The following is a 27,962-nucleotide window of genomic DNA, read 5'->3' as shown; positions in this document are numbered from 1 at the left end:
AAACAACACATGTATACCAAATAAAACCAAACCATAGGCATTTCCGTTTTATTGTAAAATATTATCTAAATACTCTGGTATAAATAGATCTGACTTCTTATATCATATGAATGTACGAAAGCTAGACTAGTTATAAATATTAATCGTATCAATAGTAGTAACTGGTGGTGTTTTTTTTTTTTTTTTCCTCAGGGCAGCGAGGGACACACACTCTATTATCAAGTGCTCATGACGCTACTACCGCGGAAATACAAAACCCATCCTCACTTCCTTGTACCCCTGACGAAGAGGACGAGGAAGAGGCAGAGGAGAAAGGGAAAGGAAATGGGGGTAGAAGATAAGGAATATTAAGAGAAGGGGAAGAGTAAAGGACGAGGAATAGGCAGAGGAGAAAAAAAGGGGTACGAAGGGAAAGATAGCAAGGAAAATGAAGAGAAAGGGAGAAGTAAAGGACGAGAAAGAGGCGGAGGAGAAAGGGAAAAGAAGTGAGGGTGAAAGATAAGGAAAATGAAGAGAAGGGGAAGAGTAAAGGACGAGGAATAAGCCGAGGAGAAAGAAGGGGAGAAGGAATAGGAGGATAACACTTTAAATGAAGAGGAATTGGAAGAGGAAGCCAAGTAAAGGACGAGGAGGAGGCGGAGGAGAAAGAAGGGGAGAATGAAGAAGTGGAGGATAACAAGGAAAGTGAGGAGGAGAAGGAAGTGGGAGTAGAGGATAAAAAGGAAAGTGAGGAGGAGGAAGGGGAAGAGGAACACATGAGAAGGAAAGGCAGCAGGTATACGTGGGGAGGTATCGAGAAAGGGAGATGAAAAGGAAAAGCTTGCCATGAGCTTATTATCTTTTATCTCTTATCTCAGTCAGTAGCACCCACGACTGTTTAGTTATTATCTTTGCCGTATAGACTGAAGCCGTTTACGTGAACCTGACTCCTTGCGGCTGCGTGTGGGGTGAGAGAGGGAGGGGAAGGTGTGGAAGGGGTGAAAAGGTCCCTGTTCCTTCCCTCCCTCCGTCCCTCGCCCCAGCCGCCTTCCCTTCTTTCTTTGGTTGAGCGCTGCGCTACGTACACACGGAGGTAAGAGTGTTGGTGTTGGTGGGAGGAAAACTCTAACATTACCTAGGCCAAGACGTGAATGTTATGGTCAACGTGTCAAAAAAAAGAAAGTATACAAAGACAAAGATATTCCTTACACTAAGCAACATCAACAAGTAAAAACACTTTAATGCGAAAAATTGCATGGAACTGCTTTTGTTTGCTACGACTCGTTGCATAGTACAGAAAGTGATCACTGCATGGGGGCGCCGCGTGATTGGTATGCCCTGCACCCCGCCACCCACACGCCACGCCCTGCCCCGCCCCTGTCAAAAGCACGGGGCACAAAGAGTGGGCGCGGTGTGGGAGGGTGGTGTGGGAGGGCGCTAAGTGTTCCTGACGGATGATGAGTTCCGGAAACGTCCTGCTGCTGACTTGCTGAATGACGAAGTTGTGAGGGCGGCCACGGGGCACAGGACAGGACCCGCGGCTGTGTCAATGGCGGCGGCGGGACTAGCCTTCACGGGCGTGGGGTGGGAGTGGCAAGGGGGTGGACGAAGGGGAGAGGGGAGGGGACGAACCTCAGAGGGACACCAGCTTGGGCGGGACAGATTCAGGGGAGGAGAGGTCAGAGGAGGAGGACCGCTGCTGAGTGCCGCAGTTGTTGGAGTTGGAGACTGAGCCTGAGGGCGCCGACACGACGGGCGTGGAGAGCGGAGTGAGGCCGGTGTGCAGCGGCGTGAGTCCCGTGCCGCTGGTGACGGGCGTCAGGCCGGTGCCGCCCTCCATCATGGAGTCGAAGTTGAGGCCACGCAGGCCGGCGGAGGGCGTCTCGATGGACACGCCGAGGTCAGCCACGGAGGGAGTTCGAAGGGCCACGGGCGCCACGTTGAGGCTGGTGGGTCGGCGCGGCCTGGTGGTTGGGGGGGCGGCGGGCTGCACCTGCACACTCTCTTCCTCCATGGGCTCCTCCTTCACCAGCACGGAAGGCTGATGCTTCTTCACCACCCGCACCTGCGTGTTGGCCATCGTGGCGGCGGCGGACACGGGCGCCACGCTGGTGGGCACTGCGGTGGTCACGGCGGGGGCGGGGGCGGCTGACTGCACGCGGCGGCGACACACGGCCTTGTGCGTGGCCAGCAGGAACTCGAGCTCATCCCGCTGCTGCTGCAGGAGCTGGATCTCCGTCTGCAGCTCAGACTTCTTGTCCTCCAGCTCATCCGTCTCGTCTTGCAGCATGTTGGTCTGGTCGAGGCGCCGCTTACGACACCGAGCCGCAGCCAGCTTGTTCCTCTCCCGCCGCAGGGAGCGCCGCTCCTCCTCCTCCGCGGTGATCTGTGGGCAGGAAGAACAGAACAATGAAGGGGCGCTACAAACAACAGCAACAACAACAACAACACTACGTACTCTATGAAAAGTGAATCACAATACAGGAAATGTGAAACACTAAACCATGCTATAAAAAAACTACAGGACGTATTAAATTACTTCAACATTACACCATGGACGGAGCCTACAACAAACCCTCCAGTGACTAAACCAAGACCAGGGATCACCCTACACTATATCGAGGACCAGCGGACGGGGGGAAGGAGGGAGGGAGAGAGGGGAAGGGACGCGGCGATAACCTGGCCATGGTGATAAGTATACAAGTGGCTGCTACTGATGCTGACTCGTGTCCTCCGTCACATGAGTCAAGCAGAGGGTGAATCATGCGGGCACAGAGGCCTTGCTGACTGATTCATTCATTGACTGACTCATTCGGCAGGTGACCACACAGAGTGACTGGCAGGATGGATGATAAAGAGGGAGGGGAGAGGACTGGGATTACGAGAGTTTAGGATTAGGATGATGAAGATGAGGAAGGAGATGGAGAGGTGCATTACAGTTCTTTAGGATTAGGATAAGAAATGGGATTAGGAGGAAGAGCTGGAGAATTACATGAGGATTAGACGGATTAGGATTAAGAGACTGGAGATGCTGCTGATGATGAGGAGGAGAAGGAGGGTTATACTTAGAGAAGGAGATTAAGAATTGAGATAATGCTATTTTTGGAATTATGATTAAGAACATTTGGAAGAGGAGGAGGAGGAGGAGACAAAACAAGGAGAAGAGAAAGAACAAAAAAGAAGAGAAAAATTATGATAATGATGATGAGTCTATCTCGACCCTCACTTTCTCCCTCTCTTCCTGCCTTCTCCCGACACAAGAATCCCCATCACCACCATCACCATCACCACCAGCACTATCACGAGTCTTCATGCCCCTCGCCACATCCTCCGCCTCTCGGTCACTATCAGCAGAAGGGAAGGCACAACAAGACAAACATCCTGTCCTGCTTACGGCGCACACCCTCACACTCAACAACGTATATGACCTCTCAACACTAGATAGATAGACAGATTCCCTTTCCTTTCGCTTTCGGTTTCCCTTTCGTTTTGCCTTCACGTGCTGCTATATGTGTAAGGTAACTGGACTCCTGTAGTTTCCTTATGGTGTTGTTCTTAACCCGTCCGCTGCGATTGGCACTGATTTGGCTTTTCTGGTAGCCTGGTAACATATACTCCCAGGTCGTTCTCTGGCTCTATGGTGGATAGTGCAGTGTTTCCCATATGTGGTATTGGTGTGCTGGATATCCCTCTCAAGGTGCAGGTCTTTAAATTTTTCTTCATTGAATTGTAACAGCCACTTTTTGTTCGTTAACTAAACCAAGACTAAACGCGTATGATCTATCTTTACGTAACGTCTCTCTTCAGCATAGAACCTTCACGACCTTACATTCATTACCAAACACATCTCTCTCTACCACTACTTGAAACCCACTCAAAGTCTCCTTCAACCTAAACTCATTCAATACAAAGCGACTGTCTTTTCAACGCAGGACCTTCAATATTACCTAACACAAATTTTACTGACACTACAAAGGCCTGAAACCCACACAAAAGTCTCCTTCAACCCAAATCCATTCAATACAAAACAACTCCTTTCTCTTCAACGCCTTACCTTCATAACCTTACATTTGCTATCTAACAGCCACCCTTCCTTACACTACTTAGGCCTGAAACACACTCCATTCCATACATAACGCCTTTCTCTATAACACAGGACCTTCATAACCTAAAATTTATTGCTCGCCACTTCTTTTTCTGGCACTACTCCTTCAACTCATTTTATCTCTGTCCTCCACCATCTACTACTTCAACTCACCCTTTCGTCCTTAATGGGTCTGCGTCCGCCCGTCCTACGCTGGGTCTGGTGCTGCTGGGAGATCTGTGAGGGCATGGTGAGGGGCGCGGGCGGCGAGTTGGCGGCGTGGGCGGCAGGCGGGGCCCTCAGATGCACTCCGGTTGAGGCGGCGGTGGTGTGAGGGATCTGTGTTAGGGTGCCGCCGCCCCAACACTTGCTGTCCACTGAGACGTACGTGTTGCCTGACGGAGGAGGAGAGAGAGGGCGGTTAGAGGAGGGATGAAGGGAGATAAATAGTTAGATAGATAGATTGATAGAGAGACAGACAAGTGGTTACTGGATTATTTTGGAGGGACGTATTTTAGAGGAGAGAATGAGGTTTAAAGGAGAGGTAGAGAGATTGGGAACAGGGAGAAAATAGAAGATATAACGTGTGTGTGTGTGTGTGTGTGTGTGTGAGTGTGTGTGTGTGTGTGTGTGTGTGTGTGTGTGTGTGTGTGTGTGTGTGTGTGATCAGGATAGAGGAAAGGGAGTGAAAATCAGGAATACACAAAAAAGAAGAGATGAGATGAGGTAAAAGAAAAAAAACTGTCTGTGACTTGCATTCTTAACTTCCAATCAAAAAAAAAAAAAAATAAATAAAATAAATAAATAAATAAATAAATAATAATAATAATAATAATAATAATAACAACAACAACAACAACAACAACAACAACAATGGGCTCACCTGATGTGGGCTGCACGAGGGGAGGAACGAAGCCCGCCTGGTTGGTGTGGGTCTCGGGGGGCTGCACGCTCGACAGCTCCAGGAAGGTCTGCTCGATGTTCCGCAGGGTGGTGGGCGTCAGCGTGGGCGTGGTGCGGGTGGGCACACCGCTGTGCACACCCTCCAAGGAATTCAGCTGCAGGAGAAGGAAAATACTCGGTTAAAAAGACGTTCTGAATGTAAACGAATTGCCTACTTATTCATTACAGTGCTTAGGGAAAATATAAAGGGTCATATTATAAGACATTTCACCTCCCAAGAACATATATTTGACAAGGCTTTCGTAGGAGTTGTGGGCATTTCCAGGAGTTGTTTTATGACCCTGGTAGCAGTTTGACCCTTCTTCTGTACCATGAATTTAAAGAAACACTCATTAGAACCCAACTGACCCCCTCTTTGGCCTTTAGAAATAGCTGATGTGAGAAGCGAAAAGTGTCTTATAATACCGACCAAAAAGTGTCATTAGTTCGGTGTTCATGGAGGAAAATAAATGCCATCTTAAATCAATATCACGACAGGCTCAAGGGCTAATGTGACAGAGATAAGCACCGAGGTCACGCGCACACCTAAATTTACCTTTACAGCACGTTGAGAATTAGGACATACAAAATCACTGCAACACACACGATGACAAAATGATTATACACAAACTAATAAAAATAGAGATGACACAACAGTAGGCTTTTTCTATCCACGTTTTCTTTCTTTTCAACATCCAGGGCTGACTAATACATTACACATACATCCTTGTGTTGTATATTCTGAAGGTCAAGAGCCGTAAAAACCCTCTACAGTCTACACCTTATTCATTCTCACCCTGCCCTGTTTGCCCTGCCCATTCCTTTCCTGTTCTGTTCTGTCCTACCCTCCCCTTTCCTGTCCTGCCCTGCTCCGCCCTGTTCTATCCTGTCCTGTCTCCACTAGCCCCTCCCCAACCTTTCCCTTCCCTCCACCCATCCCTGACATCCTGCGGGACGCCCCATCACCAAGGAGGAGACGGGAAGGAAGGGGAAAGGGGGGAATGGGACAGGGGTGGATTACGTGAAGGCATGTGTGAGGATGCTGAAAATATGTACCTAGCTAATGCATGTGATACTTTCTTATATATAGACAGACACATGGATAGATAGATAGATAGAGATAGATAGATAGATAGATAGATAGATAGATAGAGAGAGAGAGAGAGAGAGAGAGAGAGAGAGAGAGAGAGAGAGAGAGAGAGAGAGAGAGAGAGAGAGAGAGAGAGAGTACGTATGGTTGGGGCATATGCTATATCTGCGCGTGGCTTCGGTGCTCATCTCCGTAGCATAAGCCCTTAAGATTTGACTTAGAAAGGATCTGATAAACATATAATCACAGAAATGGATAGAAAGAGAAACCGAGGCAATGCAAAGAAACAAACAGAAAAACGGGCATACACACACACACACACACACACACACACACACACACACACAGTTTCTAAAGTTGTTTGCTCATGATAGTGAACCTTTGGCTTTGACAAGTTGAGAATCATAATCCGGAAAGTTTGTAGAATCGACATATAGAAGCTTTACGTCATGATAGCGTGAATAGCGTGAATCCTAAGAGTCTTCGAGAGCTCTAAGACGTGTAATTCCAATAGCTTGTAGAAACTATTACCCTCCACTCGTAACGACGCCACTTCACACAGAGATAACGTTTAAAACAGAACAATCATAGTTCGAAGATTTCACATGACCAAGTTCACGATAAGGAACGTGGAATGATAGGAAGTTAAGTGTTACTGTGTTAGTGTGAATAGACTAAAAATGTAACGATAAATGGATAAATAAATAGACAAACAAATAAATAAATGTACGTTTTGATAAATATATGAATGCAAAAGTAAATATATAAGTACACAGTAAATAAATAAATGAGTAAAAAAATGTAAATAAAAAAATAATTATATACAAAGAAAATAATGCAGCAAACCTATTTACTTGAGAGAGAGAGAGAGAGAGAGAGAGAGAGAGAGAGAGAGAGAGAGACCTTATCATCACCCATCTTATCAGTCACTATCGCCGTATCGCATGTAAGCTAACCTCCAGTATCTGTGAGTGGGCGACCCGCACCACACACTGCCCTCAGGTCCTCCAGACAGACCCGTGTGATACCTGAGGACACACACACACACACACACACACACACACACACACACACACACACACAGGCGGGGTCAGGCTTCAGTATTTTCCTATTATTAGTTCTCACTGCCCCGTTCGTGTGTGTGTGTGTGTGTGTGTGTGTGTGTGTGTGTTAATAAAAGATGCACACGGCTCACTTCATACCATGTGTACGAAGGTCTGTGTACACGTAGCTAACACACACACACACACACACACACACACACACACACACACACACACACGCAGATTGGTTTCCTTCACACCAAGTCAACAAACTGATAACATTCCTTTCTTTTTTTTTTCCTTCGTAGTTGATGTAGCATTCATAAAAATACACTTTAATAATAATCTTGACATTCATACTGCAAAGCCGGTTAATAATATGTTATTTATAGTTATTACGCCATTTTTTCTTTTCCTTCTTTCTTTACTACTGCAACTACCAGCCCTCCTTTCGTTTATATTAATTTTTTTGTATGTCATTTTTATATTTGTCTCTCTACTACTACTACTACTACTACTATTACTCCTCCTCCTCCTACTACTACTACTACTATTACTCCTACTACTACTACTACTACTACTGCTACTACTATCACTGCTTACGAAAGTGATGTTAGTCTCTCGTTCATCTTTTAAAACATTTCCTACATTCTTACTTCCTTACGTTCAGATAATACACATCAATGACATCATCCATTATTTCTGAGACCGATTCAACACATCCTCTCTCTCTATGTTTATCTTTTAGTTCTCGTATACTTCCGGCAGTGGGTTAAACTTTGAAGACATTTCCTACGTTATTATTTCTTTACGTTCAGACTATCCATCGGTGACGTCAGTTCTCTTTGTGGCCGATTATAAACATCCTCTACTAGTTATCCTCCAGGAATCGTGTACATCAGGCATTGGGTCAAATTTCTAATACATTTACTACATCATTCAGACAGTATTCATCAGTAACATCAATTCTTTCTGTGGCCGGTAATAGACATGCTCTTACTGTATACATCTTTTAGTAATTGTCTATGTCAGTCAGGCAGTGGGTCAGTCTTATAAGAAACCAACTACAATATTATTTCCTTACGTTCAATTTGCATCAATCAATTCTTTCTGTGGCCGGTAATAATCATCCTCTTACTATATATACCTCGTCTAGTAATCGTCTATGTCTGTCAAATGGTGGGTCAAACTTATAACGAATTTACTACATTATTATTTTTTTATACTCGTACGTTCAGACAAAATGCAGCAATCAATTCTTTCTGTGGCAGGTAATAAACATCCCCTTGCTATATTCAGCTTCTAGTAACCGTCTTCATCTGGCAATTGTCAAACTTCTAAAATATTCACATCATTATTTCCTTACGTTCAGACAATATGCATCAATCAAATCTTTCTGTGGCCGGTAATAACTATCCTCGTACTATATTCATCTTCAAGTAACCGTCTTTATCTGGTAACTGTTAAACTTCTAAAATATTCACTACATCATTATTTCCTTACGTTGACAATTTGCATCAATCAAATCTTTCTGTGGCCGGTAATGAACATCCTCTTACCATATATACCTCGTCTAGTAATCGTCTATGTCCGTCAAACTTCTAAAATATTAACTATATCATTATTTCTTTACGTTCAGACAATATGCATCAATCAATTCTTTCTGTGGCCGGTAATGAACATCCTCTTACCATATATACCTCGTCTAGTAATCGTCTATGCCCGTCAAACTTCTAAAATATTAACTATATCATTATTTATTTACGTTCAGACAATATGCATCAATCAATTCTTTCTGTGGCAAGTAATAAACATCCTCTTACTATATTCATCTTCTAGTAATCGCCTGTGTCTGTCAAACTTCTAAAATATTAGCTATATAATTATTTATTTACGTTGACAATATGCATCAATCAATTCTTTTTGTGGCCGGTAATAACAATCCTCTTACTATATTCATCTTCTAGTAATCGCCTGTGTCTGTCAAGTGGTGGTCGCATTTGCTCTTCGTTGTCAGCAGTATTTACAAGCCGGAGTGACTCAGAGTTATTCTTGGTCGGGCTTTTTTTCTATTCATTATTCTTAACTAACTTATTCCCGCCCGAAGTGTTTGTTGTTCTATCGCTGTATGTGTGTTTGTGCGTCTCTCTCTCTCTCTCTCTCTCTCTCTCTCTCTCTCTCTCTCTCTCTCTTGCTTACTCTTTCCCATTGTCCTTCCCTTTGTTACTGTTGCCCTTTAGTATACGAATTACCATATTTTCTTTTGTGATATGTTCTTGATTCTACTTTTTATTTTTTATATTTATCACCATTTCCTTTTATATTGTATTTTCATGATTTCTTCCTTTTTGTCGTTTGTATATCTTCTCTCTCTCTCTCTCTCTCTCTCTCTCTCTCTCTTACTTTCTTACCCCTTCCCACTGCCTTTTCCTTTGAAACGGTTTTTCTTTACCATACGTATCGCCATCTCTTCTACTGCACAACCTTCTTATAATTCTCTTCTTGTAATTCTTCTCACTTAAATCACTTCCTTTCCCCTCTTCCGTCTCCTCTTTTCCTAAGCCTCATTTCCCGTTATATTTACGACCTTCCCCTTTTAGTTATTACTGTTCTTTCCCCTTACACTGAGGTTACGTGTTGGTGTGGTGGGGGGGGATGGATGGATGGGTAGGGGGAGTAGGGAGGGGGAGGTGGGCGGATAGCCAGGGTGTTGGGGGGGAGATTGGGGGGAGGGGAGGGTGAAGGAGGCACTATTCCTGGCCCTGCCCCCTACTGTACCCCCTCCTCTCCCTCCCTCACTTTCCCTCACCCCCTTCTTCCTCCTCCCCTATGACATCATCACCCAAATACATTGAGTGACGTCACGCATACAGGGGGATTGGGGGGGGGAGGGGAGGGGAGGCGATGCTATGTTGTGGGATAAGTGAGGGTACGTTTAAGGGTGGGGGATGGGAGGGGGTGGGGGTGGGTATATAAGCAGGTCATGTCACGTCACCTCAACAATTTTATCAGCTGCGAAGAGGAGGAAGAAGAGGAAGAGGAGGAGGAGGAGGAGGAGGAGGAGGAGGAGGGCCCAGTGACTCATACCCTAGCCCCCCCCCTCTTTACTTCCCTCTCCTCCCCCCCCCACTCCCCTCGGCCCTGATTGTAGCAGTGGCAAGGTCATGGCAGGGTGGGGGAGTAGATGGGGGAGTTGGGGGTGAATAGCGTGGGGAGAGAGGGGAAAATGAGGGAAAGAAGAGGGCTTGGGGTAGGGAGATAAAGGGGGGTGGGGTGTAGGGGAGTAGGTGAGGATGGAAGAGAGAAGGGGAGGGAGTTATGGTGAGGTATAGAAGAGTCTTAATGGGGAGAAGTGGGGAGGGATAACGAAGGGAGAGGGGAGATATGGTACTGGTGAATTTGGGGTGGAGGGGGATTGTGTGGGGGGGTGAAGGGAGGGGAGAACAAAAGGGGAAGTTATCGTAGTGGTGGTGATAGGGATGGGAGATAAGATGTATGTGTGTCAGGGGGAGGAAGGTACCAGTAAAAGCAGGGGAGTAAGGGAAAGGAGGGAAAAGGAGGGGAGAGGAGGGGGGGGGTGTAGGGGCAGCGAATTGTACTGGAGTGGAGGCAAGGAATGAAGGAAAGGGAAAGGAGAAGGTATAGCGAAAGGAAAGGAAAGAGGTAGAAGAAAGGGAAGGGAAGGGAAAGGGAAGGGAAGGGAAGGGAAGGGAAGAAAAGAAAGGGAAAGGAGAAGGTATAGGGAAAGGAAAGGAAAGAGGTAGAAGAAAGGGAAGGGAAGGTAAGGGAAGAAAAGAAAGGGAGAAATAGGAAAATGGAGCTATCGAGGTGGAGGAGGAAATGGATAGGGGAGCGGGGGGGGTGTGGAGGGTGTGGGAGGGGGGTGAGGTTACGGCAGGTGGTGCAAGTGGAAGTGGAGGCAGAAAAGGAAGTGAGAACGGAGAGGTGGAGGAGGTGGGGGGAGTGGGGGAAGCGTATGGAGAAGTGGAGGAGGTGGAGGAATAATGTGGAGGAGGAAGAGGGGGGGGATGAGGAAAGGGGCTAGACGGGATGAAGAAAGCAAGGGAGGGAAGAGGAGGAGGAGGAGGAGGAGGATAAAGAAACGATTACGGAATAGGGAAAAGGAGGAGAGACGTAGTAAAGAGAGGAAAAGGGAAAGGTGGGTAAGGAAAAGGGAGGAGAGAGGAGGAGTGAAAAGAGAAGAAAGGGAATGGTGGGAAAGGGAAAGGGAGGAATGAATAGAAGAAAGGGAAAGAGTGATGGAAAAGGAAGTAGAGGGTAGAGGGATAAGGAGGTTAAATAAAAGGAAGGGAAAGGGAGGGGTGGGAAAGTAGGGGAGACACTGAAGAGAAAGAGAACCAATAATTAATGAGAAAAATGAATAAGGGATAGGCCAATAAAGGGGGACTAAAGGGAATCAAACAAAGGAGAGACCAACCCGAAGCAGACTTAATTAACGAAGGAAAATAAGTGAAAGAAAAACAGATTAGGACGATTAGGAGAAGAGGAACTAGATGAAAAAGGATGAAATAATAATAGGACGAAAGGGAGGAATAGAGGAAAGAATAAAAGAGCAAAAGGGAGATAGATAAATGACGGAGAGGATGATAAAGGAAAATAATTGAAAGAAAAACAGATTATGACGATTAAGAGGGACAGAAGAGGAACTAGATAAAAGGAAAGAATAATAGAAGAAATATAGATAAGTAACGGAAAGAAGAAATAGAGGAGAGAATAAAAGGGCAAAAGGGAGATAGATAAATGACGGAGAAATAATTAAAAGAAAAACAGATTAAGGTGATTTAGAGGGACAGAAGAGGAACTAGATGAAAATGGAGGAAAGAAAAATAGGAGAAATATAGATAAGTAACGGAAAGGAAGGTATAGAGGAGAGCATTAAAGGGCAAAAGGGAGATAGATAAATGACGGAGAGGATGATAAAGGAAAATAAGTGAAAGAAAAATAGATTAGGGTGAATAGAGGAGGAAATACAGCCGTAATAGATAAATAGGTAGATAAAGAGAGTGTGAGAGTGAGTGATGGAATGAAGGGCACACTGAGGGAAGGAAGAGAAAAGGTAACGCAAAGGAAAGGAAAAGAGGAGGAAAAACTAGGGACGGAAGGGAAAGAGGAGGGAACAGTCACCTTTAAGAGGAATAGAAGAGGAAGTAGATGAAAAAAGGGAGAAAGAGTAGAAGAACAAAAGGGAGAAATGAGGGAAAGGAAGGATAAAGAATGAAAGAATGAGGACAAAACGAAGATAGACAAATGACGATAAGGATAAAGGATAATAAAGAAAAATGAAAAGGAAATGGAGGAAGGAAATAAAGGAATAATGGAGTAAAGAATAAGAAGACAAAGAAGAAAATGTATAAATGATAGAAAATAAGGATAGTGAAGAATAATAGAAAAGAATGGTGGAAGGAAAGGAAGGAATAAATAAAGAATAAGAGAACATAAAAAAGATAAAATTATACAAACGAGGAAAAGGAAGAAACCATAAAAGAATAAAAAGGAAATAGTGATACGAAGAAAGAGGAAGGATCAAGATAAAGACAAATTAAGCGGCTTGATAAAAGGAAGATTATGTATAAGATAAAGAAAAGGAGAACGATAGAAAGGGCGACTCCAGAAATACATAAATAAAAGAGAATAATAATCGAGTTCACAGGAAAAAAGAAGAAAAAAAAGACAACAAATACTAAACACAAAGAAGAATAAACACTAAGAGGAAGACAAAAAAAAAGAAAGGAAAATAAATAGAAGAAAAAGAAAATTGAAAATCTGAAAAAAAAACGAACTTAGAGAGAGAGAGAGAGAGAGAGAGAGAGAGAGAGAGAGAGAGAGAGAGAGAGAGAGAGAGAGAGAGAGAGAGAGAGAGAGAGAGAGAGAGAGAGAGAGAGAGAGAGAGAGAGAGAGAGAGAGAGAGAGAGAGAGAGAGAGAGAGAGAGAGAGAGAGAGAGAGAGAGAGAGAGAGAGAGAAAAGGGAAAAAGAAGAAAGAGAAAAAAGGGAGACTTAAAAACGGAACACTTAGAGAAAGAGAAAAAGGGAAAAGGAAATGAGAGAAAAAGAGAGAAAGGATGAAAAGACGGACACTTAGAGAAAGAGAAAAGAAAGACAAATAAGAGGAAAAAAATGAGAAAGGGTGAAAAAACGAACACTTAGAGAAAGAGAGAAAGAGAAAAGAAAGAGAAATAAGAGGGAAAAATGAGAAAGGGTGGAAAAACGAACACTTAGAGAAAGAGAAAAAGAGATAAATAAAAAAATAAAATAAAAAGCTGAAAAGACGGACAGTTAAGAGGAAGAGAAAAAGAGAAGAGAAAAGAAGGAAATAAGAGGAAACAAGAGAAAATCTGAAAAAAACGAGAAAGAGAAAAGAGGAAAGAAAGGGAAATAAGAGGAAAAGAGAAAGGCTGAAAAGACGAACACTTAAAGAGAAATAAAGAAAAAATAAAAGACTGCAAAAACGAACACTAAGGAAAAGAGGAAAAGAGAAAAGAAACAAAACGGAGAGAGAAAAAAAGTCTGAAAAAGGGTTGGAGAGACAAACAATAGGAGGCGATGTAGAAGGAAGGGGGAAGAAGGGGGTAGGAGAGGGGAAGAGAGCAATTAAAGGGAGGAATAGTGATGTGGGGAACTTAATTATAAAGACGCTTAGAAGGGCTATAAAAAAGATCATATAAATTAAAGGAGGAGGAGGAGGAGGAGGAGGAGGAGGAGGAGGTGCTTTGGAGGCTGAATAGGGCCATCATATCGTTCTCTCTCTCTCTCTCTCTCTCTCTCTCTCTCTGCCGCCCACTCGTTTCCGCCGCTTCGTGTGAGTCAAGGCGGTGAGATTTCCTGACTAGGGCACATGAGTCTTGGCACTATTCTCTCTCTCTCTCTCTCTCTCCCCCCCCCCGCCTCGAAACCGACCCCCCCCCCCCCTTACGCCTCTATGCCTCCTCCCACCTCCTCCTCCTCCTCCTCCTCTTCCTCGAAACCCACCCACCTCACACCTATTCCTTCTCTTTTCTCTCCTCACTTCTGCATCTATAATGAGGTTCTTACTACTACTACTACTACTACTACCACTACTATTACTACTACTACTACTACTACTATTACTATTACTACGACTCTTCCATTTATTGCACTTCGCCAAATGTTCTCAAGAGTTAATTTGACACACACACACACACACACACACACACACACACACACACACACACACACACACACACACACACACACACACACACACACAAACACGCACGCACATACACACGGTCGGCGAGTACAATCATTGCATAAGACACTGAGAATATCTCACATTACCTTGAATGAGAGAGAGAGAGAGAGAGAGAGAGAGAGAGAGAGAGAGAGAGAGAGAGAGAGAGAGAGAGAGAGAGAGAGAGAGAGAGAGAGATTTATATTACTACACAAATCCCATAGTCGCCTTCGTAAGTTCGTAACACCCAAATAAATAAAATAATAATAATAGTAATAATAACTTCACCAACTACAACTATGACAACTAAATAACTCAACGTTTGTCTTATATATTTTTCTTTTTTTCTATTCTTTTCACTTTCATATCTCTCCTTGCTGGGGGGGGGGGGGGGGGGTAAGGCGTCGGCGGCGGAGGTGGCGTATCAGATTTCGAGAGCTAACTGGCCCTTCAGACTTTGTAACTTCCGGTGGAGATACCGATTTTATGGGCTCTGATTAAGTGGGCGGTGGTAGTGGTGGTGGTGTAAGTAGTATTGTAGTAGTAGTAGTAGTAGTAGTAGTAGTAGTAGTAGTAGTAGTAGTAGTAGTAGTGAGAAAAAAACGGGTGACATAGTTTCCAAATTTAGTGATTATGGAAAAAAGAGAACACTAGCTTTAACGTAGTACAGTATATGAAAATAGTAGTAGTAGTAGCAGTAGTAGTGAGAAAAAAACGGGTGACATAGTTTCCAAATTTAATGATTATGGAAAAAGAGAGAACACTAGCTTTAACGTAGTACAGTATATGAAAATAGTAGTAGTAGTAGTAGTAGTAGTAGTAGTAGTAGTATGAATATGGCAGTATCTAACACTACCTGGTATTTAATTAAACTTGTAGTGGTAATGGCAGTATAGGTTTCGTAGTATTCGTAATAGCAGAAGTATACAGTAGAGATCGCATTTGTCAACGAACTAAGAGATATGTAATTATAAGTAGGAGTAGTAGCAGTAATAGTAGTAACAGCAGTAAGCCTAGTCAGAGAAACACAGTAGCATCATCAGCAGGAGTAACAGTCGTAACAAGCAAAGCAAGAGGTCAAGACGGGCCAGTAGAGTGGTCGCGTTGTCGTGGAGGCGAAGGTTTGGGTCTGGGCGATAAGACGGCTGTTTCCTCTGCTTGGGACAATGGCGCGAGGAGGGGAGAGGGAGGGGAGGAGGAGGCGGGGGAGTGTTGGGGGGTGGAGGAGTTGAGGGGACAAAGGTTGGGGGTCGACTGATAACTCCTCGACCTCATAAATTATTTGGCCTCCTTCACCTCCTCCTCCTCCTCTTCTACGTATTGCTTTATCTATTCTCCTCCTACGTATTATTTTATCTATTCTCCTCCTCGTTCTCGTCTTCCGTTAACATTTGCTTGTACTTCTGTTTCTGCTTCTGTTCCTACTCTTCCTCCTTCCAATTCTCCTTCATTTCTTCTCTACTTTGCTCTCCACCACTTCATCTTCCCTTTCTCCTCTTCTCTCCTTCATTTCTTCTCTACCTTGCTCTCCACCACTACATCTTCCCTTTCTCCTCTTCAACCTTCTGTTCCGTCTCGTTCGTTTCCTACATCTTCACTGTCATCATCCACGTTGCCAGAGTGTCGTACTTAGCCGCTTATATTTCCCGACTTCTTACCCCAAAACTGTCTTCTGGGCTCCAATAACGAAACTCATTTATAATTAGTTAAAAGAGTTAGATCCTGATGTTTCATGGCAATAGTTAGGCGTCAGAAACCGGTAAATACAATGCTCTGAGTACGATAATCTGGCAATGCTGTTCGTCATCATCATCCGCTTGCTCCTCTCCAGGCTCTCCTTCCCCTCCCTGCAGCTCCTTCACAACGTCTGTCTGAGTGTAACTTGTATAAACACGTCTTTGCTCAGCTGACATTGATTTACTCACACACGTGCTCCTCCGCCTCCTCCTCCTCCTCCTCCTCGCACGTGTTCTCCACCTCCTCCTCCTCCTCCTCCTCCTCTTCCTCTTCGTTCATTCATGTTTTCCTACGTTTCTTCGTTCTCTCTCTCTCTCCCTCTCTTCTTTCTACGCATGATTCTTCTTCCAAGGTTGAGAATTTGTGGTGTGATATATTCTCTCTCTCTTTTGAACAACACTACACACTCGCGAAATAAATCAAAAATCTTGCTGACATAATTATAAAAAGTAGCCAATCAGTCATAAAAGCTTTCCATCTTACGAGGTTCCTCTAATTAAAGGTAAAGGTAAAGTAGGGGGCATACGCTAAAGCTGCGCGTGGCCTCGGTGCTCATCTCCGTCGCAATGATCAAGAGCCGATTTCACAGTCCAACACAGTGTCTTCGTAACAGCCCGAACCGAACTATAGAATCCCATACAGTCCAAAATGGTGAGGTATTCGATGCCACACTAAATCCACAAGACTTTTCCCGTATAGTTTCATCAAATTTGTGAACTTAAATATAAACACCAGACACTTTACATGGAAATTTCGAAGCTTCTGGTATTGGTTTGGGAGCTTACTAACCAATCATGGGGAACTGTGAAACTGGCCCCAAGTCTTCCTACTCAGCAACAGGGGGTCAGTATGAACAGTCTTACCACTATCACAACCATCTCCATCACCACCACCACCATTGCCACCCACCTGCCTACCCGCCCTCCCACTGCCTATCCTGTTTCACTCCTGGTAGGCCGGGGCGCGCCGATACCTGTCCTGAATCACACAGGTAACGTGAGGACAGGCCGAACAGCACCACTATAAAGGCTACTGCTCTCACACACACACACACACACACACATACACACAGTTATGTTTTCGTATTTAGACAGTGTTCTAACTAGTTTTAAGGCGCCGGTTCAAGGATGTAAAAAAAATGCAACTTTTTTTTTTCTCTAAGTAGTGCTACGATTCAAAATATCAAAAACTAAATTGTCAGTTCTAGCGGATCGTAAAAATTATGACGCGTGTTCAAAAAAAAAAAAAAAAAAAAACCACCCAGCATCGTCAGGTTAAAATTTAAATCGTAAAATAATCGAACTGACAATGGATATAAAGAACGATCCACAAAATTCAGAGGAAAACTATCAAACATTGCTTTAAATATCTATCCCCTCCCCATGACCACTCAGGACCAAGGAAATCCGGGCAATGGCCAGGAAAATGTTAACGGAAATCTATCAAACTTGGCCAATGATACACACCAGTCACTCAGCACTATGATACAACACCACCACTGATATATTCCTGAGGGTGTTGTGGACGAGGCGGCGTGGCTAGCTGATGATGGTGGTGGTGGGAGCGGCGCCGCGTGTGTGTGTGTGTGTGTGTGTGTGTCCTGCGGGTATGCTGGGTCGTGATCGATGCCCGAGCGCACGTGTGTCAACAAGGAAGATCTGGGTGCTGATAAGCCCGGCGAGGGGGAAAAGGTCTAGGGGCGCGTGGCTTAAGTTTTCAATGACCTGCACTGGGCTGAGAAGAGGGGAACCGATCCACTGGAGGAAATTGCAAGAGAGAGGGAAGGTTCAACGTAGAGGGAGGGATTAAATTTTCGAAAGTGTCCATCCGTCTGGGGTTAAAAAGAGGAGCATCACCGTTGGGGATTTAAACGAAGTGGGAATTTTCAACGTGATGTGAGCAGCGTTGACAGATAATCGTACTCAGCCACCTCTGTTTGCCGATTTCCGACCCAAAAACTGCCTCCACGACCCCAATAACTGCCTTTATGTATAGTTATCGTTAAAATAGTTAATTATTGGTGTTTTTTAGCAATAGTTATGGCTCAGAAACAGGTAAATACGAGTCTCTGAGTACGATAATCCGGCAACGATAGATGTGAGGGCTTTAAAGTTTTCAAAGACATGTCGATCCCTCTGTGGCCGAAAGGAGGAGTACTGTACACTGCTTGGAGGCATATGCACGAGAGGGGTTGCGACGCGAGTTCGAGACACCAGCTTATTTCCCTTATGTGGCAGTTGCGGTAGCGGAAGGAGTCTGTACCTGTTGCTGTTGATGGTGCAGGTGCTGGTATTGCTGAAGCTGCTGCAGGTTCTGGTGGTAGTGGTAAGAGGACTGTTGATGTGCCTGCTGCTGCTGTTGCTGTTGCTGCTGTTGTGGTGGTGGGTGGTGCTGTTGATGTTGCTGCTGGTGATAGAGTTGCTGGTGGTAGTGGCGCAGGTCCTGGGATGTGCTAGGGTAAGGCGTGTGCCAAGAATTCATCTTCGGACATTATTGACGAGTTAATAATCCACGTATCGTGACGAATAACACGCGTGGCAGCAGATCCAGGGGCGCGGGTTCACTGCTGGACGGGTTGTCACTGCACCAAGGCGCGGGAGAGTGAGGATGGCTGGGGCACTGGAGGGCGACACGCGGGCAGGGCCAAGGCACTGTCATGTGGTAGCCTGCTGACACACTGAGCTCCGCGCCGACACTGGCACACCAACCTTCCCGCCACCACTAGGGCGCATGCGCTCGCTTCCCGTTTTCTATAGTGCCATATTTACTGTGAGGAATTTCACAACGATTCAGGCTAGAGTGTGTAATATTCCCAGAAGCCCGGCGAGGAGTAATGCAGGCGGAGAGGCGCGCTGATTCACGGCGGGGAGCCTTCTGAGAACCTGTGGCGGGGGCGCGCGCGCTCACACACACACACACACACACACACACACACACACACACACACATTTTGGCCTTATTCGGTCAAGGCAGCGATCAAAATAAGGGTGTTGCTGCTTTACGGCGTCATGGGCGTGTGGGTACGGAAGGCGGGCGGCTCAGCGATGCCCTCCTACCCCCGCCCCGGCCCCCAACCCTCGGCCGCGCGCCCCATAATGGGTCAACCTGCCCGCGTTACCTTAAAAGTTCCCTGACGCTGTTCATTCACACCCGCCATGCCGACGCTGCTGCCCCCCTTACCTTAACCCCCAACCCCCTGCCCCTCCAGCCCTCCCTCTGTCCTGGCTCCTCCTCCTCTCGTTCAAGGTTCTCTTCACGGTTATATTGGCGCCCAGACGTTTGCGTGAGCTGTGTCAGAGGAAGGTCCGAGGGGAGCGAGGGGAGGGGGTTGGCTTTGTACAGGTGTATGCTTGAGGGGAGCCAGGTGGAGGGGAAAGGAATGGGAGGAGGGAGGTGGAAGGGACGGGATGAAGGGGGAAACAGGTGGAGGGGAAACGGATGGGAGAAGGGGAGGGAGATGGAGGGAGAGGATGGAGGAAGGGGAAAGCTAGCAGAGGGGAAATTAATTGGGGAAGAGGAGGGAGTAGGAGGGAGGGGACGGGATGAGGTGAGGGGAAAGGGATAAGAGCAGAGGAGGGAGGTGGAGGGAAAGGACGGGGTGAGGAAACAAGGCGGAGGGGAGAAGAATGGGAGAAGAGGACAGGATGAAGGGAGGGTCAAATAGAGGGGAGAAGGATGGGAGAAGAGGAAGGAGGTGGAGGGAAGGGAAAAGGTGAAAGGGAAATCCTGGTAGAGGGAAGGAAGGTGAGCCAGAGGGAGGGAGGATAAAGGGGGAGTCTGGTGAAGAGGGAAAGGACAGGAAGGGAAGGGGATGGTAGGGGAGAGCTAGTGGAGGGAGACAGAAGGAAGGGAAGGGAAGGGAAGGGAGAGGAGAGGAAAGGAGGGAAAGGGAGGGGATGGGGAGAAAGGGGAGGGTAGGGGAGAATTAAATGGAGGGCGAGGGAAGGAGAGGGAGGGGAGAGGGAAGGAAGGAAGGGAGGGGATGGGAAGAAAGGGGACGGTAGGGGAGAGCTAAGAGGAGGGGAAGAGGGAGAAGGAAAGAAGGGAAAGGGATGGGATGGGAAGAAAGGGACGGTAGGAGAGAACTAAGTGGAGGGAGAGGGAAGGAGGGAGAGAGGGAAGGAGGGGAAGGGAGAGGAAGGGAGGAGAGAGGGAAGGTGGGGAAGAGGGGAAGGGATGGGTTGGGAAGAAAGGGGACGGTTGGGGAGAACTAAGTGGAGGGAGAGGGAACACAAAGGAACACAAAGGAAGAACAAACAACAGCAGACCTGCTGGTCCTTACGAGGTTGTTTGTGACAAGCTACACTAACTATCTAATCAAAGGTGGAAGATGAAGGACAGCAAAGGCGAAGGCTCCTCCCAACCCCCGATCCCTCCAGCCAAAGCTGGCAGGAAAGGAAAAAGAACCATGCAGCATGGAAAAACTGCATGGAATTTATGTAGGAAAGAGGAAAGAACTACCATTACTGCTACCACTAACCGGGCGATAAAAGCGGACAAGGACACCAGTATTCGAAAGAACTTAACGTTATTACGACAATGAGTAATATCTTAGTTGCTGGTTGGATTCAAAACACTTGTCTAATCTATTCTTGAAGGCCGTAACTGTTGTAGGGAAGGAGGGGAAGGGAGAGGAAGGAGGGGAAGGGAGGAGAGAGGGAAGGAGGGGAAGGGAGGAGAGAGGGAAGGAGGGGAAGGGAGAGGAAGGAGGGAAAGGGAGGAGAGAGGGAAGGAGGGGAAGGGAGGAGAGAGGGAAGGAGGGGAAGGGAGGGGAGAGGGAAGGATGGGAAGGGAGAGGAAGGAGGGAAAGGGAGGAGAGAGGGAAGGAGGAAGGAAGGAGGGAAGGAGGAGAGGAAGGAGGAAGGAGAGAGGGAAGGAGAGGGAAGGAGGAGAAGGAGGAGAGGAGGAAGGAGGAAGGAGGAAGGAGGGGAAGGGAGAGGAAGGAGGGAAAGGGAGGAGAGAGGGAAGGAGGGGAAGGGAGGAGAGAGGGAAGGAGAGGAAGGGAGAGGAAGGAGAGGCAAATTATAAATCGTGGACTCACTCATAAATCTTGTCGATCTTCTCATCTTGGCAACATCGAAAAATATCTTGTCCTTCAATAACTTTTTAATTAACTGCCACAGCTCTCTCTCTCTCTCTCTCTCTCTCTCTCTCTCTCTCTCGTGGTAAAGGTTTGTTTTAATTGTTTCATTTCGCTCAGCCGCTAAATTTAGACATGCCTCCGAGTTTGGATCACAGGCTTGTTTGGTATGTATTTCTATTTCAGTACGCCTCTCTCTCTCTCTCTCTCTCTCTCTCTCTCTCTCTAACAAGGAGGACCAACACCATTTCAAAAGCGTCCCCCCACACTGATTTATTACCGTCCCCAACAAAGCACACACACACACACACACACACACACACACACACACACACACACACACACACACACAAGGGGGCCCAGTGCAGTCCGTGTGTACGAGAAAGAAGAAAAAAATAACCGACTAAAATAAATACGTAAAACAAAGGTAGAGAAAAAACACGCCTACACTCAGTTTCTATACTTGAGAGCGTTAGTGGCATGCCTTTCCCTTTTCCTGAGTGAATGAAAATAATAAAAACGCTGATGATGGTAAAAAAAATAAAAAAAAAACAGAAACAAAAACAATAGGTGACGCTTCGATCCAGGTGCAACAGACATACCTGAACCAACCTAACAGTACGGACACATGGACACACACCTACCTATCTCGCCCCGCCCTTTATCCTGCTTAGCTCACCTGCAAGTTTAGCTCACAATGGCCACCTCATCCTCCCCCTTACCCCCCCACGCGGACCCCCAGTTCCTACCTCTACCCCCTGCTCCCTCATCACCCCCCCACCCCCCCATCCTCCTCCTTCTGGGACTGTGCTAAATATGGCTTGTTGGTCTTTTCTGCGGAGGGCGCGGCGGCGTGGCGTGGCGAGGCGTGGATACATGTGCGACCTTCTTTCTTTATTTCTTTCCTCCCTATTTCTCTTTCATAATGGTTTCCCTCCCCGGCTCCCGCACCTTCAGTAGCACGTGTCTCGTTCGGTAGGTGGCGTCAGATGTCCCGTCATCCAAGTTTGTTTCTTTGTTAGGAGGAGGAGGAGGAGGAGGAAGGAGGAGGAGGAGGAGGAGGAAGGAGGAGGAGGAGGAGTTCACCTGAGAAGCATGACGTGATGGCTGGTTCCTATGTTCGTTTACCTGCTCTCTCTCTCTCTCTCTTATCTGGTTTTGTTTCCTTTAATTTCTCCCCCCCCCCGCCCTTTACATTCACTTTCTTTTCCTTTTTTGTCTGTCTTCTCCTCTCTCTCTCTCTCTCTCTCTCATAATAATAATAATAATAATAATAATAATAATAATAATAGTAATAGTGATAAGAGCAACACCTACAACTGTTAATGTTTACGTCATCGCCCATTTTAGGCAACCGATGAGAGGAGGCCCATGCATTGACCTAAAACAGGGGGTCCAGTGCAGTGCTCTCTCTCTCTCTCTCTCTCTCTCTCTCTCTCTCTCATTATTTTCCTCGTCTTCATCTTCCCCTTTCTTCCCTTTTTCTCTGTATTCCTTATTTTTTTCCAAATTTTTTTGCAAGACATTTTTTTAATTATTTATTTTCTCCCATATCTTTCATTTTTTATCATAATTCTTCAAGACTCTCTCTCTCTCTCTCTCTCTCTCTCAATTTTTTGTAAGACTTTTTTTCTTCCATATATCTTTCATTTTTATCATAATTCTTCATGAATCTCTCTCTCTCTCTCTCTCTCTCTCTCTCCCCAGTTTCCTGCCCCCGTGTCTCCCAAGCGGTGGTTAAGGGAGTCTTATGGGCCTGTAATGAGGGCCTTGTATGTGAAGGTAACGACGTGGAATAACACCTTGCACTACTTCGCTCACACGCTACTATTGCCTTTACCTCCACCCCCACCCCCCCTTTCCACGCCCCTCACTCACCCTTCTAACCTTTCCCCCTCACCTCTCACCCACCAGTCACTCAGCCGTCTTCACTTTTCAGTTGTATAATATTGATGGCGAGCGTTTCTTTCTTATTTTATTTTTGCTACGCTCTTCTTCCTTCAATGACTAATGGTTCAATATGTATCTAGCCTCCATGTCTCAATGTACTTTCCCCGTCTTCAGTTATATACTATGACTGCAAACGCTTCTTTACTTTTTTATTTTTTTATATTTTGGCTACGTTCTTCTTTCACCCACTAATGGTTTCATGTATCTCGCCCCCAACTCTCACTTCCCTTACCGTCAACCGTCTTCAAGTACATGACTGCGAACATTTTTTTTTTTCCCTACGTTCTTCTTTCACTGACTAATGGTTCATCTCGCCCCCAACCCGCACACCCTGTCTTTCGTTGCAATATATGGAAGTGGGCGTCTCCTGGTATCGCTTCGTTCGTAAGTCCCTTCACCTGTTCTAACCGTTGCATATATGTCAGTTTTTTTTCAGGTATACGTTTGATGACTCAAAATTCTTTGCCTGTCTACACTTTCAATTACTGACATATATTTTCAATTACTGACATATATATATATATATATATATATATATATATATATATATATATATATATATATATATATATATATATATATATTTATTCAAGATGCGCTATTAACCTACATCGTCCTTTCTTTTTTCTTATCTTCCAGGGTACAAATACAACTCTCAGACTTCTCCTAACGTCTGGCCTTCACACATACACACTGCACGCCTGTAATTGGTTAATGATTTCACCCTTTGCATGCTTTCTCTCCTCCCACGCAAAACTCATTCCTTGCTTCTTTTCACTTCTCTCTACAAAGCATCACACCCATTAATTCACATTTCTCTTGTAAAAAATGTATTCACACACAAATAAATGTTGACCGTGTGTGAAATATATATATATATATATATATATATATATATATATATATATATATATATAGATATATATATATATATATATATATATATATATATATATGAAATACGGAAGAATACGAATTTAATCTTCTAAAAAATGCAGGTAGGTTAGAACCATGGAGATAAAAAGCTGTATTTTATACTCCATGGTAAGAACAGAGTTAAGGAAGCGCACCTATTCTCCTCTCTTTCCGTTCCCTTTAATCCTAATCTCTCTCTCTCTCTCTCTCTCTCTCTCTCTCTCCCTTACCTTGGCCTATCTTCCCTCCTCCTCCCTCGTGACGTAAACACGTGTTGGATTTACACTAAATCGTCATGTTACGTACGAAAATAGCCGCTAGACAAAGAAACAAAGAAATAGTGCTGCACTGACATTGAACGCGCCGCTGCCAGAATAATTTCGTTGAATAGCGGATGTAAACACGTCAATTTAAGGAAAAAAAATGAAAGTCACATATAATTAATGCTTGAAAATATCGTTATTCTAATATAGTGTCTGAAGGTTCTTGTGCAGCTCATGTGAAGCAAACCGGTTGGTCTTATATGCAAGTCAGCTGTCAGTTTGAATATTTAATCATACTATTCAAATTCAACTTTACCTAGTTCTCTATCCTCACTCGATTTAACTCACCTGATCTACCTTAACCTCACCTAATGATATAACCGAATCTACACAGCCCAGTCTACTCCATTCTATCTGCATTTTTTTTTTAAATTTCGTTAGTTATAATTCTACCTCGAGGACCTTTTGTGTGTTACGTGTCTACTTCCGCCTAGCCACACGACACGCATTTTTTTTTTTTTATCAAATCCAGGAACTGTGGTGTTTCCTTGCAGTTACGATTGCTGTGTGTGCTCAGGACTGTGAAGGATACTGCTGCTGCTGCTGCTGCTGCTGCTCTCTCTCTCTCTCTCTCTCTCATGAATATAGTTTCCTTCTTTCTCATTGTTTATTTACTTTTACATCATTCTTTTCTCCTTATGGGTATGGTTTGCATTTTCTCATTATTTAGTTTTACAATCTTTAGTTTTCCTCTCTCTCTCTCTCTCTCTCTCTCTCTCTCTCTCTCTCTCTCTCTTCCAGGTTACATCATAATTTTAATCGGATTCTCAACATTCTTGCTTTGAGGCACTCCATTCCTACCTCTCTTTCCTCCTCTCCTTGCCACCTTGTATTTATTTATATTTCCTGACGGTCCTTGTCATATTTTCCTTCTTATAATCTACGTCATTACATTGTTACAAATGCTGCGACAAATTATATGCATTTCCGTGTGACGACGTTATCAGCTGTGTGTGTGTGTGTGTGTGTGTGTGGTGTTCAGCCTGCGGTGGTGCCAGCTTGGCGTGTGTACGGCAGTGTTGCCAAAGACTTTGTATGCGATTCCTACAACCTGCTATGTCATGGTGCCAATATCTGTGTCTCGGAGGCTCTGGGTCAATTTGCAATGTTCCCCCTCCGCTCCTCGCTCGATCAGTGCAGGTCAGGGGGTGCCATGAGAGATAACCGTCCTTCCGGGTGTGGTTCTAGTAGGATGAAGTGCCACGTGCGGCCCATACCTCCTCCTCCTCCTACTACTACTTGGTGAGGTGCATTGACACTCATGGTGTAACACAGTGGCGCCGCGTCCTTTGATGACGCAATAATGGTACAGCGTGGCGCGATCCCCCTAACAACAAATCATGTGATCTGAGTACGTAACAAGAAGAGGATGTAGTCTTGCTTATACAAAATTGGTTTCGGTACGCGACGAAGTCTGAGCATGACGTGGAATTCAGGTTGCTTCCCTGAGACGCCAGACAGACGTTGGAAAAAAAAAAAAAAAAAAAAAAAAAAAGGGTTCGTTCTGGAGTGTAGCAGCAGACTGGCGCGACTGGTTATATTGATTGTGGCTGAGTGCTGTGCTGGGGTCCCAAACTGCACTCATGGCAACCCCCCCGCCAGCCACACCCTTCCCGCACCAAGGCACCCACTACCACCACCACCTGTGTACTCAAAACAAGGCTAAACCTGCTAAAACCAAACACGAAGCTTCTAGACCACAAGGATAGAGCCTCTGGGGTGTTCAGCTTTCACGTCAACAGCCAAGGATGGCAAACGTAATCATTATTGACATTAGAAACTGCATCAGTTCTATGTTTTCACCTTCATGACGAAATTCACTAGGAGAAAATGTCAAGCAGCGGGAGAGCTGGGTCAAAATATCAAACCAAGGACATTGTTCCTTGTTTGATGTCTGTTTTAGGGACGTGAGGTATTCCGTGGTGGTGACTGGCTTGTCAAAATTCTAGTTTCATCATGCTAGACGGATCGTACGGCTGGCAGCCACGCGTGGGGCTGTCTAGGATGTACTCTTTTGTCAACTGGCTGTTGCAGTCTTCCCTTTATGCTCACTAATAAATGCATAGCTTGCACCTAACACAGGGTACTCCAAACACTACCACTCTCACACCTGTATCTTCACATCCAGGCGTTATGTTGCCAGTGTCTCGAATAACCACATTACGTCACACATACATACATACACACGCAGGCTGACACGTGTATACAAACCAAACGGGAAAGTTCCCACACGCCTACACGGGTCGCAATAACTTATCTATAGCCACCCATTACCCCTTCTATAGCTCCCCCAACAGGTAACTTATCACTAACAATCCCTAAAACAAACAAACAACACGGAGCGGGGCAGAGTTTACTCACCACCAAGTTGGTTATGGTCGGGGTGTCAAGTACTGGGGTGGAAATGGTGGTGATGCAGCCGTCCCTGCTGTCCGGAATATTGACAGCTGTGATAGTTAGACTGACACTGGAGGCCGCGTCGCTGGTGCTGTTTGTAGTGCTGTGGGTGGTGACGGTTCCTCCTCCTCCAGACACGACGGAGGCTGTGGTGAAGGGTAGCGGGGATGAGGTAACAGTCCTCGCCGTCGAAGTGGGGTTGGCGGCGGCCTGGGAGCGAGTGAACATGACTGGCGATGGTGGCCTCGTCTCACGCTGCGAGAATTTCCTTCGAGTCACCTGGTCTGAGTCGCTGACTAACATGGGGCGGTGGCGTCACTTCAAACGTTAGAAAGAGCTCCTCCCCCTCCTGCGATGACTCATACACTGCCTGGCCGCGGCTGGGGAACTCGCTCCTATATCCCAGCCATTCGCTCTGCCTCTACCCGCACACAGTGTTCGTCTCGTATCTTTATGTTCAACCCACTCTTTAATCTCACCCGAAATCTTACCACCCCTTTATATCTCCCTTTATATACACCCGTAGTACGTGTCTCTTCACTACCCATACAATACTCATAAGCGAGAGCCATGTTTTGGGCACCAGCGAGGTATCTTGTCATCATCAGCAACCGAAACAAAATGACAAGGGACCGCCCACCTCCTGTGACGTCACATGTATCCAAAAATAGAAGCTACGTCAGCCTCGCCTTGGTCATGTGCCAGTGACGTCAGACCCTGTGTTATTAGGCGTTATTCCTCAACGCGAAGGTTATGGTACGGAGTACTGCGTGTAATGTGATGTATAGTTGACGGGAGGCTTGTCGGTGTGGAGATCAGCGTGTGAGAAGGAAAATCCGGCCACAAGTAACGTCTTCAGCCAGTGTGTGAGGTGGCCCGTCTAGGCAACCCTTACGTTAGGCTAAGCACCAACACCGATAAGCGCTATCTGTCTTTAAGTGAGCATTTCTGCTCGGTCCTAAACACTCATAGACTAAACATCACCTCTTCAGGACTAATAATATTCGACAAGGCATGACATAAGTAAGCATCCACTTTGTTCTTACTTTCCTCGCAACTTTGTATACTAAACCACGCAGTAACAATAGAAACAGGTACACCTATAAACACATTTAGACGCAAAGAGATGTAGCCAAGTAGAATGGTAGGTATACATATCATAATAGCTACAGCGAGAGAAATATACGGGAGATAGGAAGGAAAGGGGTGTA

General features: G+C 45.5%; 1 protein-coding gene across 2 annotated transcripts; it reads right to left on the bottom strand.

Moving 5' to 3' along the window:
- Window positions 1-34: 34 nt before the first annotated feature.
- On the bottom strand, window positions 35-27,176 carry LOC127007731 (fos-related antigen 2-like). 2 transcript variants are annotated; one of them, XM_050878979.1, is made up of 4 exons: window positions 26,716-27,176; window positions 4,947-5,121; window positions 4,238-4,458; window positions 35-2,365 (listed from the first exon to the last, which is right to left on the bottom strand). In XM_050878979.1, exons 1-4 carry the CDS (start codon window positions 27,052-27,054, stop codon window positions 1,613-1,615), a joined length of 1,488 nt encoding a protein of 495 aa, XP_050734936.1. In that variant the 5' UTR covers window positions 27,055-27,176; the 3' UTR covers window positions 35-1,612. The 2 variants fall into 2 exon arrangements, with proteins under 2 accessions (XP_050734936.1, XP_050734937.1); XM_050878980.1 differs by lacking the exon at window positions 26,716-27,176 and adding an exon at window positions 18,349-18,896.
- Between the last annotated feature and the right edge of the window lie 786 nt (window positions 27,177-27,962).

The sequence above is a fragment of the Eriocheir sinensis genome, chromosome 36, assembly GCF_024679095.1.
Source record: "Eriocheir sinensis breed Jianghai 21 chromosome 36, ASM2467909v1, whole genome shotgun sequence".
Lineage (NCBI taxonomy): Eukaryota > Metazoa > Arthropoda > Malacostraca > Decapoda > Varunidae > Eriocheir > Eriocheir sinensis.
Note: the sequence above shows the minus strand (reverse complement) of the source record. Positions and strands in the feature narration are given on the sequence as shown.

Excerpts from the sequence above, each read along its gene's own strand:
- LOC127007731 (XM_050878979.1), bottom strand. The coding sequence starts at position 27,054 with ATGTTAGTCAGCGACTCAGACCAGGTGACTCGAAGGAAATTCTCGCAG. Across the intron at positions 5,122-26,715 it reads CGACCATAACCAACTTGGTG|CTGAATTCCTTGGAGGGTGT; the intron begins GTGAGTAAACTC and ends CTTCTCCTGCAG. Across the intron at positions 4,459-4,946 it reads CCTCGTGCAGCCCACATCAG|GCAACACGTACGTCTCAGTG; the intron begins GTGAGCCCATTG and ends CTCCTCCGTCAG.